The sequence below is a fragment of the Lithobates pipiens genome, unplaced genomic scaffold, assembly GCF_037356315.1.
Source record: "Lithobates pipiens isolate NorthernLeopardFrog02 unplaced genomic scaffold, aLitPip1_a1.2 Scaffold_22, whole genome shotgun sequence".
Classification (NCBI taxonomy): domain Eukaryota; kingdom Metazoa; phylum Chordata; class Amphibia; order Anura; family Ranidae; genus Lithobates; species Lithobates pipiens.
In genome coordinates this window covers 226,660,496-226,672,565 of record NW_027507784.1, presented here as the reverse complement: position 1 = coordinate 226,672,565, position 12,070 = coordinate 226,660,496, and the positions used below count along the sequence as shown (strand labels likewise).

The 12,070-nt window shown below is 44.6% G+C and overlaps 1 protein-coding gene across 8 annotated transcripts in view; it reads right to left on the bottom strand.

The window, feature by feature from the left end:
* The window catches only part of RRN3 (RNA polymerase I transcription factor RRN3), an 863,266-nt gene that overhangs the window by 509,338 nt on the left and 341,858 nt on the right, over positions 1–12,070 (bottom strand). For all 8 annotated transcript variants that reach the window (XM_077448886.1, XM_077448888.1, XM_077448892.1 and 5 more), the window contains one exon: positions 6,494–6,563. In XM_077448886.1, coding sequence (XP_077305012.1) covers positions 6,494–6,563 — 70 coding nt within the window. The remainder of the gene's footprint in view (positions 1–6,493; positions 6,564–12,070) is intronic.

The following is a 12,070-nucleotide window of genomic DNA, read 5'->3' as shown; positions in this document are numbered from 1 at the left end:
GTGTATACTGTATTTGTTGCATCGCACCTCGGAAGCTCAGACTTTATCAGAGTTTGAACCACATAGAGGTTCTAGTTATTCAGTTTGTTTATGTTTCCCTGCTTCTTGAATGGTGCTACATTGCTTTCTAACCTCACATGCATTAATGCTGCCTTGAAATTCTCATGTATTAACTTTATACATTATTATTGTTTTTTTATGCGTTTACACATAGACGGGGGCGGGATACTATGTTAACGTCCCACGGTTCCCCCCCTTAGGACTAGCAGAGACTTTGCTGACTCTGTATTTACAATTTCAGTTAGTTTTTCAGAGGACCTACCAAAATGGACTTTAGAGGGTACCATCCACCCAAACCTTTTCATAGTGTTGCGTGTCACACGAGCTCTAACAACCAAGTGGATTTTATCCCCATGCCCTGTATCAGGGCATAGCAGGCTCATTTGCACAACATCTTACTACGAAGTTGCACTCACCCTCCTCCCCTCCTATCTAACCTACCTTCCTTCCTTCCTTTTCCCCCTCTGTTGTACTTACTCTGGCTCTCCAATCTTTCAGACAACCACCACAAACCACACTACCCACCTCATCATGGCGACCCCCATAGAACTTAAGGTATCCTCGCTTAACTGCAGAGGTTTCAACACGCCAGAGAAACGCAGACAGATATTACATCATTTTCACAAGACTAAAACACTAATACTGCTACTACAGGAAACTCATTTCCGCACGGATTCTGTTCCAACTCTTCAGGATAAACACTACACTACATGGTTTCATAGCACCAACCCCTCGGCTAGGACCAAAGGGGTGTCATTAGCATTCTATAGTTCTTTTTCACCTGAGGTATTAGAAGTTGACATAGACCCCAAGGGGAAATTCTTGTTCTTGAAAATTGCCGTCCAACAACTGATTGTAACTATTGTCAATGTTTATCTTCCGAACCAGGATCAGCTCCACTTCCTCTCCTCCGTGGTGGCCTGCCTGAGGTCCTTCAGCTCACCCAACTTAATACTGGGAGGCGATCTTAATGCTCCCCTCATGCCTGGATTGGATTCCTCTACCGGTAAGAGACACATCACTTCTTCCTCCTTAACTAAAATGTGTGCGATCTTAGCGGATTTGTCTCTAGTGGACACCTGGTGACTCTTCCACCCCTCCGAGAGAGACTACACATATTACTCCCCAGCTCACAATTCCTACAGCAGGATAGACTATAAATTCTTGTCCCAACCACTACTAGACCTGGACCCCCGGAGTGACATAGGCTTAAAGTTGTGGTCAGACCACTCTCCTGTATATGTCACTCTAGGTCGCATCCCACAACATACACTTAGAACCACATGGAGACTAAACGATAAGCTACTAAACAACAGCGTCTGTACTGCAGAGGTGTCGCCAGCCATCACTGAATTTGTCCGAACGCACGTTACCGATGAGACCTCCACTATGAATCAATGGGAAACTCTTAAATGCGTGCTTAGGGGGATCTTCATCCAACACAGGGCCAGACTGAAAAGAGCACGTACAGAGGACATTAAACGCTTATTTAAATGACTCCATACGCTCGAGTCCACACATAAAAAATCCCTTGACCCTGCAATACTAGCGGAGCTGTCCAACACCCGACGCGACTTACTGCAACTTTTTACTGACAGGGCGCTTACAGCTCGAAACAAAGGCCGCCATATCCATTACTCACAAGCGAACAAGTGCGGGAAACACTTGGCCAAGATCTTACACCCCAGACAACAGAGGCAAAATATTCCATTTATAGTTTCCTCAACTGGACAAAAAAAAAAGACACAAACTCAGAAATCGTTTCTGAATTTAGGGACTATTATTCTTCCCTCTATAATCTCCAACCGCATATCAGGGACACGCAGGCCACCACGGCCATGTTGGACTTACAAGGTTATGTGCAGGAGACGGCCCTCCCCGCCATAACATCTACGGAAGCTGACGATCTAGAACTGCCCCTGAATACCGCAGAATTCTTGACTGTGATTAAGGGCCTAAAAAAGGGGAAGGGTCCGGATGGGTACACCCCACAGTTTTATAAAACATTTGCACAACAATTAGCTCCTATTATGACTCACGCGTTTGAGGGAATAGATGATACTCACCCCCTATCTTCCCACATCCTCCAAGCTCAGATAGTGGTACTACCCAAACTTGGTAAAAATCATTCTCGTTGCAGTAACTACAGACCCATTTCCCTCCTTAACGTCGATCTCAAACTTTTTGCCAAAATTCTAACCACCCATTTAGCCCCTCTCTTGCCATCTCTAGTGCACAGCGACCAAGTTGGTTTTATCCTGGACCGTGAGGCTTGCGATAACACTACTAAGACATTGCATCTTATCTCATACGCCCAACAGCACAACATCCCTACGTGTCTCTTGGCGTGCGATGCTGAGAAGGCATTCGATCATGTCAATTGGTCCTTCCTACAAGCAACACTAGTGCAAATAGGGGTGGGACCAAAACTACTGTCTAAGGTGATGTCATTATATACTAATCCCTCTGCAAAGGTGACAGCGAATGGAGACTCCTCTGGGTCATTTACAATTAGAAACGGCACCAGACAGGGGTGCCCCTTGTCACCCCTGCTGTTCACGCTCATTGAACATCTCGCACAAGCGATTCGGGCCAATCCTGCCATTCACGGGATCCCGACCTCCACAAAATCCAGCAAACTTTCATTATACGCAGATGATCTGCTCCTTTACATCACTCAACCACTAACTAGCATCCCGGCTTTACTACAAGAACTTAACCGCTTTGGAACGCACAGTAATTTTAAAGTGAATATTACAAAAAACTGAGGCCTTGAATGTATCTCTAAAAGCCACATACAGTATCTTTATTAAAGAAGAGGTTCCCATTTAAATGGCAACCACGTTCAGTTAAGTACTTGGGGACAGAGATGCCAAGGAATTTTACAGACATCTATGCCCTGAATTACAGCCCTATGTTGGCGAAAATCCGTCACTCGCTGGAATCTTGGCATAACCTCAAACTATCTTGGTGGGGACGTATGAATGTACTGAAAATGGACATTCTGCCTAAGTTGCTGTACTTGTTTCAGACACTACACATAACCCTTCCCATGGCCTTTTTCCATACGCTTCATTCCGTAGCGGTCAGGTTTATTTGGCAGAATCACCCACCCAGGCTAAAACATAGAATCTTATGTGCTCCTAAAGACAAGGGGGGCCCATAGGTCTCCCGGACTTTCAGTTGTACCACTTGTCGGCCATTTCGTCACGACTCCTTGAATGGTTCCCACGCGCCCTAACCAAGCCATCTACAATAATCAAACAAACCATGGCTCAGGTTGATCTTAGAGCCCTTCTGTGGGGCTATCATGTGAAATTTCGCATCATGACCGGACTATCCCCATTAACGATAGCAGCGCTCACCCTCTGGTATCGCAAACAAACCTCTCTTTCCATCTCCACAGATCTAAGCCCACTATCACCCCTATTTGACAACCCGGCACGCCCGACATTTCACACGGGGAGACAATGTGGTTCTTACTCTAGGGACCAGTGGCCTACAGCCAGACAGTATGTACAGGCTTCCACCGGTCTATTTTGGGCACCTGTAGATCCCCAACCTTTGAACCAGATAGACTGGCTCTCCATGCTAACCATAACACAATACTGTAAGTCACTCCATCTCTCTGGGTGGGTACATAGACCTCTCACAACTTTTGAGGATATGTGTGGTCTCTCCCGAACACCTAAACACTCATTATCTCTGATATATAAAGACATCCAACTACATTCTTATAACAGGCTACCAAACTTCACACAAAAATGGTCCAGAGACCTCGGAATGGAAATATCCCCGGCACAATGGAACACATCGTTCATAATTACTCACAAATCTTCCATGTCCGGTTTCACATAAGAAAAAAATTACAAGCTGCTGGCAAGATGGTACAGGGATCCAGTCACGGTGAGCAAAATGTATCCTGGGACCTCGGACAGATGCTGGCGTTGCCACGGAGGAGAGGGCACATATGTCCATGTGTGGTGGGACTGCGACCGAGTACGCCCATTTTGGAACAAGGTATTTAAAATTCATAATGACCTGTATGATGTCTCTGTGCTGCCGACGCCACAAATAGCTTTACTTTCCATACTCCCAGGACCGCTGAGCCTGCACCGAAAGAGCCTGTTCTTTCTGTCTGCAGCTTGTCACGTTATCTCGCAGTTCTGGAAAAAGGATGTTGTCCCCCCGATTACGAAGTGGACAGATGCCATGAATGATATTATGCTCATGGAAGAACTACACGCCAAACAAACTGATAGGTGGGATAAGTATATGTCCCTCTGGTATCCCTGGCTCCATCACTCTTCATCGGTCCCCTTTCTCAATAGTGTGGCTTTGTGAGAAGGGGGTCTTGCAACTGTGGTGCGTAGGCAGATCGTTCAACATGGTCCCCCAGACCAGAGGGCTCAGAGCAGATCCCCTGGTGGAAAAGCTAATAGACTTTCCTTGCTGAGTTCCCCTTATCTACACCTTGTCCCTCCCTACCCGTGTGACCCATGAGGTCACACATACAGTTGACCCATCCCATGCCGAATAGGTTACCATTATAAGCTTGCATGCTCCTTGACTGAATGAATCTCCCGGGCAGGGTCCTTGGATAGGCGAAGCCGCGTGGGAGGTCTTATGAGAATCTCCTTCTAGAATGGGTATAACTGTATGATTTGATATATGAATTCTTAAGATGCCTATAAGTTGTCTTGTATACAATGCACTCCCTACCCCGTCCCCCCTCCCCAATTTTCTTTATTCTGTACCCCCCCCCCCCCTCTCAATTCTTATTGTATTAAAATGTTACCTGAACTGTAACAATAAACAAATATTCAACCTTAAAGCTGCTGGCCAATCCCATCCTGGCTTGAGGAAAACCCTCTTAAGTAAAATAGGCAGGGGCTGCAGTGTTGAAAACAATTGCAATATTTGATAGTCCTGATCGCTTATCCTGATCGGCCACCCCTCTCAGGGGAAAATGCCAATGTAGAGTGTTTAGAGCTTGTAGGAGTCCCTTTTAAGCCCTTTTTTGGGGTGTTTCTACCCCCCCCCCCTTCTGACCATAGCCCAATTCACAAATGAAGAGGGACTACCAGAAGAAATTGCATCCAATGTTTAAGCAAATAGTCCAGCAACTGCCACTGCTATTCAACACTCAACACTCATGCCTCTTTTTAGCTTGTGTGTGTCTCCGACAGCTGCAGTCATCAAAAAAATTGAGCCTTTTAAAAATGAACCCCACGATGGACGTTGCTGCACGCCAACGCCGTGCTAAATCACGCCCACTCCATGTTCCCTCGTACCCTCCTCTTTTAAAAAAAAAGTGCAGTCCTTTTAATCGGGGGATCAAACTCCTGGACCCGTAACAGCACCCGCCAGAAAAAGACTTATGGCTGAAAAAAACAAAAGCACTGGATCCCGGGGTCCAGCTCTCTAAAAAGAGAAGGCTAAACCTTGTTTCTTCCACGACGAGGCCCGAGTACCATTCAATTCGGACTAAAAAGACACTTTGAATGAATTCAGCTGCATGCTAGCCCCAGCAAGGATTACTCCAGTGGAGCTCAGTACAGCACATCTTTACTCGTGACCAACACCTTAGACACCGGCGAAAAAACTGAGGTACTCCCAGTAGTGGAAGGGGTTATATAGGGAGTGAACTTCCTGTCTTAGGGTGTGCCAGTGTCCATCACCTGAAGGTGGCCTATAACCCCCATAGTAATTACTACGGCACTGTGTCCTGTGATGTACGATTAAGAAATAGCTGTTTGCCATCAGTGCTGAAGAATGTCCGTTGCCTCTGACTCAAACCTGCTGGTTGAGCTTGCCTGAACTGGGACTTTGCTACGTTATATGCTGTGGCTGGGACCCTGAGCATTATTTTAAAAGGACTGTCTTATACTGATAAAGAAGAGTTTTGGTGTTGTTTGAACTACTCATGAAGACAAAGTCTGTAATTTTTCTGTTGCTTTCTGCTGAATAAAGCCTTTTAAGTTGCCTTGTCTCAACTACCTGTTAACCCCTTGGATCCTAACAATATACTGTATTGGGTAAACTTCAGCACTATGTCTTTTTGCCACTGTTTATTCTAAACAATCAAATTATTTTTGTTTCATGTACCCTGCACATAAAAAGGCGAAAACTGTGGCTTTGATCTATTACACTGCAGGGTAGATTAAGTGGAGGTGTTTGGTATCAAGACTGAGGAGTAAGGTAACTAAAGCGTAATCCACTATTTAAATTACATTTTTTACTGGTGTCGGGCTTTAAATACTTATTACACTTAAAAAAAGCCTACCACCTCACTACCTTTATAAAGGAACTCAGAAATCAGAGGTAATAGAAAGACAACAATCCTACAAAATAATTTTATTAAAGAAAAACAGAATTGCATATATAAAAGTGTTTTTTTTTTAAATATGCAAAAAATAAATAACACTCTTACCAAAACTCTTGGCGATTTGTTGACATAAGGAAACTTTTCCACAAGTATTGGTATTAGAAAGCGAGGTGCTCTGCAGAGACAAATTTAGACAGGTTTTAGAACAGACCAATAGTTCACCTAAACTGCATGTACATTTGTTTATTAAAGTCTAGTAAAATAAATCATGAATCAGAAGATCAGGTGTTGAAAATCAATGGTAATCCTAGGTTTAAAAAGGTTTATGTAGAATCCTAAACAATCCTGACCAAGTAGTGCTCATGTTAGATATGAATACCACTCTGAACACGTCGTTCATATATGAATCTACAATGTACTTTCTGGGCTTCTGAGTCGTGGTAAGCTTAGATGCTACTAAAACATTTGAGTCAGTGGGAGTGAAAATTATTGTGGAATACCTTGCACAAATTTGGCTTTGGCCCCAATGTTTTGAAAAGACTCAAAACCAAATATTCCAACCCTATTGCTCAAATTAGTCTTAGTGGATGGTTATCAGAACCTTTCCCCTTTACTAGGGAAAACAGAGGCATTTCTGCTGTCCACTCTTCTAGCAGTTGGGCCATAGACAATTTTATTGGATACACACCCTATGTATTGCCTACAATCCCATTTTATGTGGTTAAAATTGGTTTGTATGTAGATGACATACTATTCTATCTAGAAAACCAGGGGCTATCTCCAACTACAGCGCTAAAAAAAAGTGTGAAAAATACTTTGGCATTGGCAAAGTCCCACTGGGAAAACCTCACGTCTGCTTATTAAAATTAAAATAAATAATAAAAAACTGTGTAGTCTTAATTTTTAAAAGCTGCTAGATTACCCCATCATATTCATGGAACCCCTTACAACTGTAAATACAGTTGTAAAGGGCAGGACAGTAGCTAAGTGGTTAGCACTTCTTCCTTGCAGTGCTAGGGTCCTAGGATTAGATTCCAAACAGGACACTACCTGCATGGGGTTTTACACGTTCTCCCTGTGCTAGCATGGGTTTACTCTGGGAACTCCAGTTTTCTTCCACACTCCAAAGACCTGCTGGTAGATTCAATTGCCACTTGTCCAAATTGGCCCTGGTGTGTGTGTATGTATGTCTGTTAGGTAGGGAGCTTAGATTGTAAGCTCCTTGTGGAAAGGGACTGATGTGAATGTAAAATATGTAAAGCAATGCTAAATGATCAGTGTTATAAAAATGGCAAAATTAAAAAAGAAAAAAAAACTGCCCTTAGGGTTCATGGGCCATGTAAACTTCATAAAATTATGATTTTCCTTAAAATTCGACACGTAACCTGGCATTTCCTACTCCACATAACCCTAAAGTATTTCAAAATTATAGATTTTATACTCAAACCATTGTGTAAGGAAAGGACAGGGATAATCTGGAAAGGCCTATGCTTAAGAGACCATTGGACTAAGATTGCCAAACCACACCATATTTCAACCCCTACTTTGAGGCCTTGCATGTGTCACACATTTCTCAGTGGAGTACAAAAGCGGTCATATTTCTAAACTTGCGTTATTCACTCTTGGTGTCCAGTACAGAACACTGGCTTGATATTTATAGATCCTGGGTTATAGGATGGTCCTTTCAGGTGATTGGACACTAGAAAAGCTCTCAGGACATGCCCTGTGAGCGCTCCATCTATAACCCAACCTCACCCTGTGAGTCCTCAGTTTTCTAATAAGCAATGCAGAATAACACAGGAGCAGAGGGAATGTAATGCTACTCAGCTTGCTGCTCTGAAAACTACCTCAGATTCAACCTTTGCATATGCTGCCCAGGATTCTGCCATACCCCTCGTCAAATGTGCTTTGATCTCTGAAAGAGGAGGAAGGCCCAGCGTTTTGTATGCAATATGTATGGTCTTTGACAAATCAGGAAGACACAACTCTGGATGTTGCCTGCATACCCTTTTAGGCCCCATTGGGAAAAACTATGGCCGATCTGCTTTTGGTCCATGTCAGGTAGGTTGAAACCGCAGACACCAGGTCTAACCTACTCCACTCATCATCAGCTGTATCCGCCGGAAAGGCTGGGAGAATGACCTCCCAGTTCATATGAAAGGATATGGCAACCTTAGGTAGTAAGCTTGGCATCGGCCTAAGGACTATCTTGTTTGGGAGCACCAAACAATATTGGTTCTTTAGATGAGCAGGTGCACAACTCAGAGACTCTTCTGGCCGAGGCATCGGCTAGTAAAAAACAAAAAACTGTTAAAATAAATGAACACTAGAAGGCTTGATCAAACGGAGGAACCAGCCATGTTCCCAAGAATAGTGTTAAGTCCTCTTTTGGGATCTCTGATTTGTATGGCTGCCCCTAAAAATCGGATCACCAACGGATGTAGAGCATATCTTGTACACGACATAGCCGACAAAGTGGGGATTTGACCCTTCAGGGAATTATAAGCTAACCCTTAGAGACCACTCTGCAGAAACTCCAAAATGTTAGATACTGAAGGAGATCCAAGGTCCCAAACCCTTTCTGTAGTATTCCAGATCTGGTGATAGGTTACATTCGTGGACCTCTTACGAGCCTGTAATAATATCTCCACTACACCGAACGAGAGACCAAAGCCAGTTAAAGCCTCCCTCTCACTTCCAAGTTATTAACTTCATCCTCCTGCGGTTCGGGTTCGGGTGTCAGGCCTCACTCCGCAGGAGGAGATTTTGACAAGGAGGCAGTGGGATTGGCGAGCCCAACTTTATCCTCCAAGCTGGAGGAAACCACGGCTCCCTGAGCCAGTAAGGTAAGACTACTATTGCTGTGATCCTTTTGAGAGCCAAAGGAAGCAGCAGCAACACATACACTAAGGGGAAGTGCCAAGACCCGGACAGAGCACCCTGACCCAATGCCTGTGGATTCCAGGTCCGGGAGAAGAAGCAAGGCAATTGAAAATTCTCCTCCAATGCCATTAGATCTATTGATTCAGGCCCTGGGAGATAAATTTGGCCCCTGGACGACGTAAATTATTACGAAACGCGTAGGGCGGTGCAAACGTGTCGACGTCACCCCAGTCGTGTTCGTTCGTTTTAGACCAGGAAGGATGGGTTGGTCTCTTAGTTGGCGTGTGTCCGGCCGGCGCACACTTCTGTTTTGAGCCTGCTTTTAAAGTTTCTTATGTAAGTGTATACGTTTGTTACTTGCAAATTAAAATCATTGGTTTTACACTATCTGGAGCCTTTTTTTCCCTATGTGATACCACGTTGAGTTGGGAGTGACATGTGGAGCAACAGCCATAGCCCCATTGTGTGAAAGATTTGGGATCGCCTGAGGGGGAACTGCTACCCGGATATCCTTTGATTGTTTTTGCCTGTGGTGACCCTCTGTAACAGGGGGTCGCTCGGATCTGGTAAGGAGCCAATTTATTTATTTGGTGATGGGAAAAGCACATTATACTCCTGGAGAAGATTACTAATTTGTGCACTTCCAATTCGGCTATTCATATGAAGATTTCTTCACTGGTGTTTATTTATCATATGGACACTTTACAGCAATAATTTGTCATATAATCATATGGACATTACATAGAGCTTTTAAAATATTTTTCTTGGTAATTTATTTCATGCACTTTTTCAGTTTTGGGGCATGTTTTAGAAAAAAAAAAAAAAATTTTATTCTTAGGGGTATATTCACAGAGATCTATACAATCTGTGCTGTGTTTGGGTGATTCACATCATTGACACGCACTTGTGTCTTATTTTGTATTAATTTTACATATTTGTATATATAATTGTATGCACTATTTTTTTGAGGTGGCCTTAGAGACATTAAGATACTAAGGTTTATATTGTGGGTTTAGCACACACACATATCCCATTCACTTTGGGAATCTGAGGTTAGCGCAGTTCTCTTTTTTTCTTTCCTGGGAGATAAGATGCTGTAAGAGAGCTGAGATTCTTCTCTGCGCATAGAAAGATTGACGTGCCACCTGAAGGAGAGGGCGACTTCTTGTGCCCCCTTGAGACACATAAGGCACCATAGTTGTTGTCCAAAGAATCTTGACAGCTCGACCTCGCAACATAGGTTGAAATACTAAGAGCGTGTCTGACAGCATCCAATCCCAGGAAATTTAAACACTTCGCCCCACAAAAGTTCCATTGGCCTTGAACCTGCTGTCCCAGGCAGTGTCCCCCACAACCTGCCAGACTGGCATTTGTCGATTATTGGTTCATAGGCCTTCAATGAAACTCCGCGGGAAAGACTGCAAGCTACTGAACACCAAACCAGGGACCAGACTATCGGAATTGGCAGATATTCTGGAATAAGGAGTGACGATCCCACTGAAGAAGAAAGTTACATTGAAACCTCCCTCTGCGCTACCTGACCCACAGGACTACTGGAACTGTGGCTGATAGAACCACCAGATACTGCATGCATTTCTTCACCATCATAGAAGGCCTGGCTATCACTGCTTTTGTCTAAGACTGGATCTCCTGGACCTTCCTCTGAGGAAGAGAACCACCACTCTGATCCGTGTTGAACTGTACTCTTAAATACTCCAACATTTAGGTCGGATGCATCTGGCTCTTCTGAACGTTTAACAACCAACCAAAACGAGCTAGTGTTTTGCAGGTGAAATTCACATGAAGTAGACGGAGCTCATTTGATGGACCCAGAAGTAGCATGTTGTCTAGATAATGGAATATTTGCACTCCCATGAGCCTGAGAGTCACGACGACAGCAGACAGTAGCTTTGAGAACATTCTCAGAGTCGTGCAGAGACCGAATGGGAGACATTGAAAATGAGAGCCTTCCACGGAAATCCTGAGAAAGCGATGGCAAGATGCGTCTATGGAAACAAGACGCGCAACCGCCAGATCGATGGAAACCATCCAGTCCCCCGAGTCCACAACTGACATGATTGTTTCCAATGACTCCATTTTGAATGGTGGAACCTTCATGTAAGAATTCAGGACTTTCAGAGGTGCGCATGTGCGGCACCCTGTAATGGCCGCGTGAACACAGGGCTCCGCATCGCTCCATCCCGCCCGCACACCTATCGGCTGAACACTGCCAGCTACAGCCATAAAACTGATAGCGGAGGTGCCCGCCGACATAGGGGCACACTCCGATGCACAGAGGGACAGCAAGGAGAGGGCTGGGCACCCGTTTTGCAGGCCTCCCGGGAGCGAACAAAATGTCCAAGATGGCGGCGGAGTGGCCGCCTCACGAGGCCCACACAGGCTCCTTTCCCTGGCGTTACAGGCTTCATGAGGAGGTATGCGGAGGGGGTCATTTGCCACTACCCCATGGAGGTCCCTTATCCCCTGCCACCACAGTGTCACCGCTGAACCAAACTCTGGAGGACATACAGGGGCTTTCCCCTTCAGGGGATCACTCATCCAGGCACTGCTTTTCAGGAGGCAGCCCAACTTATCCCTCAGCCATCCCAGTCAACTAAGCCACAGGACTTGTCACTTTTATTTTCTAAATTTGCTGAAATGCTCGACAGTGGACTAGCTCAGACAGCATCCAGAATTACTTCTGACATAAAAACTGATCTCCAAATGCTGGGCACCCGAATTGAAAGTATTGAACTCAAAATGGATGCCACAATTCATCGGGTGAACCAGAATTCTGAT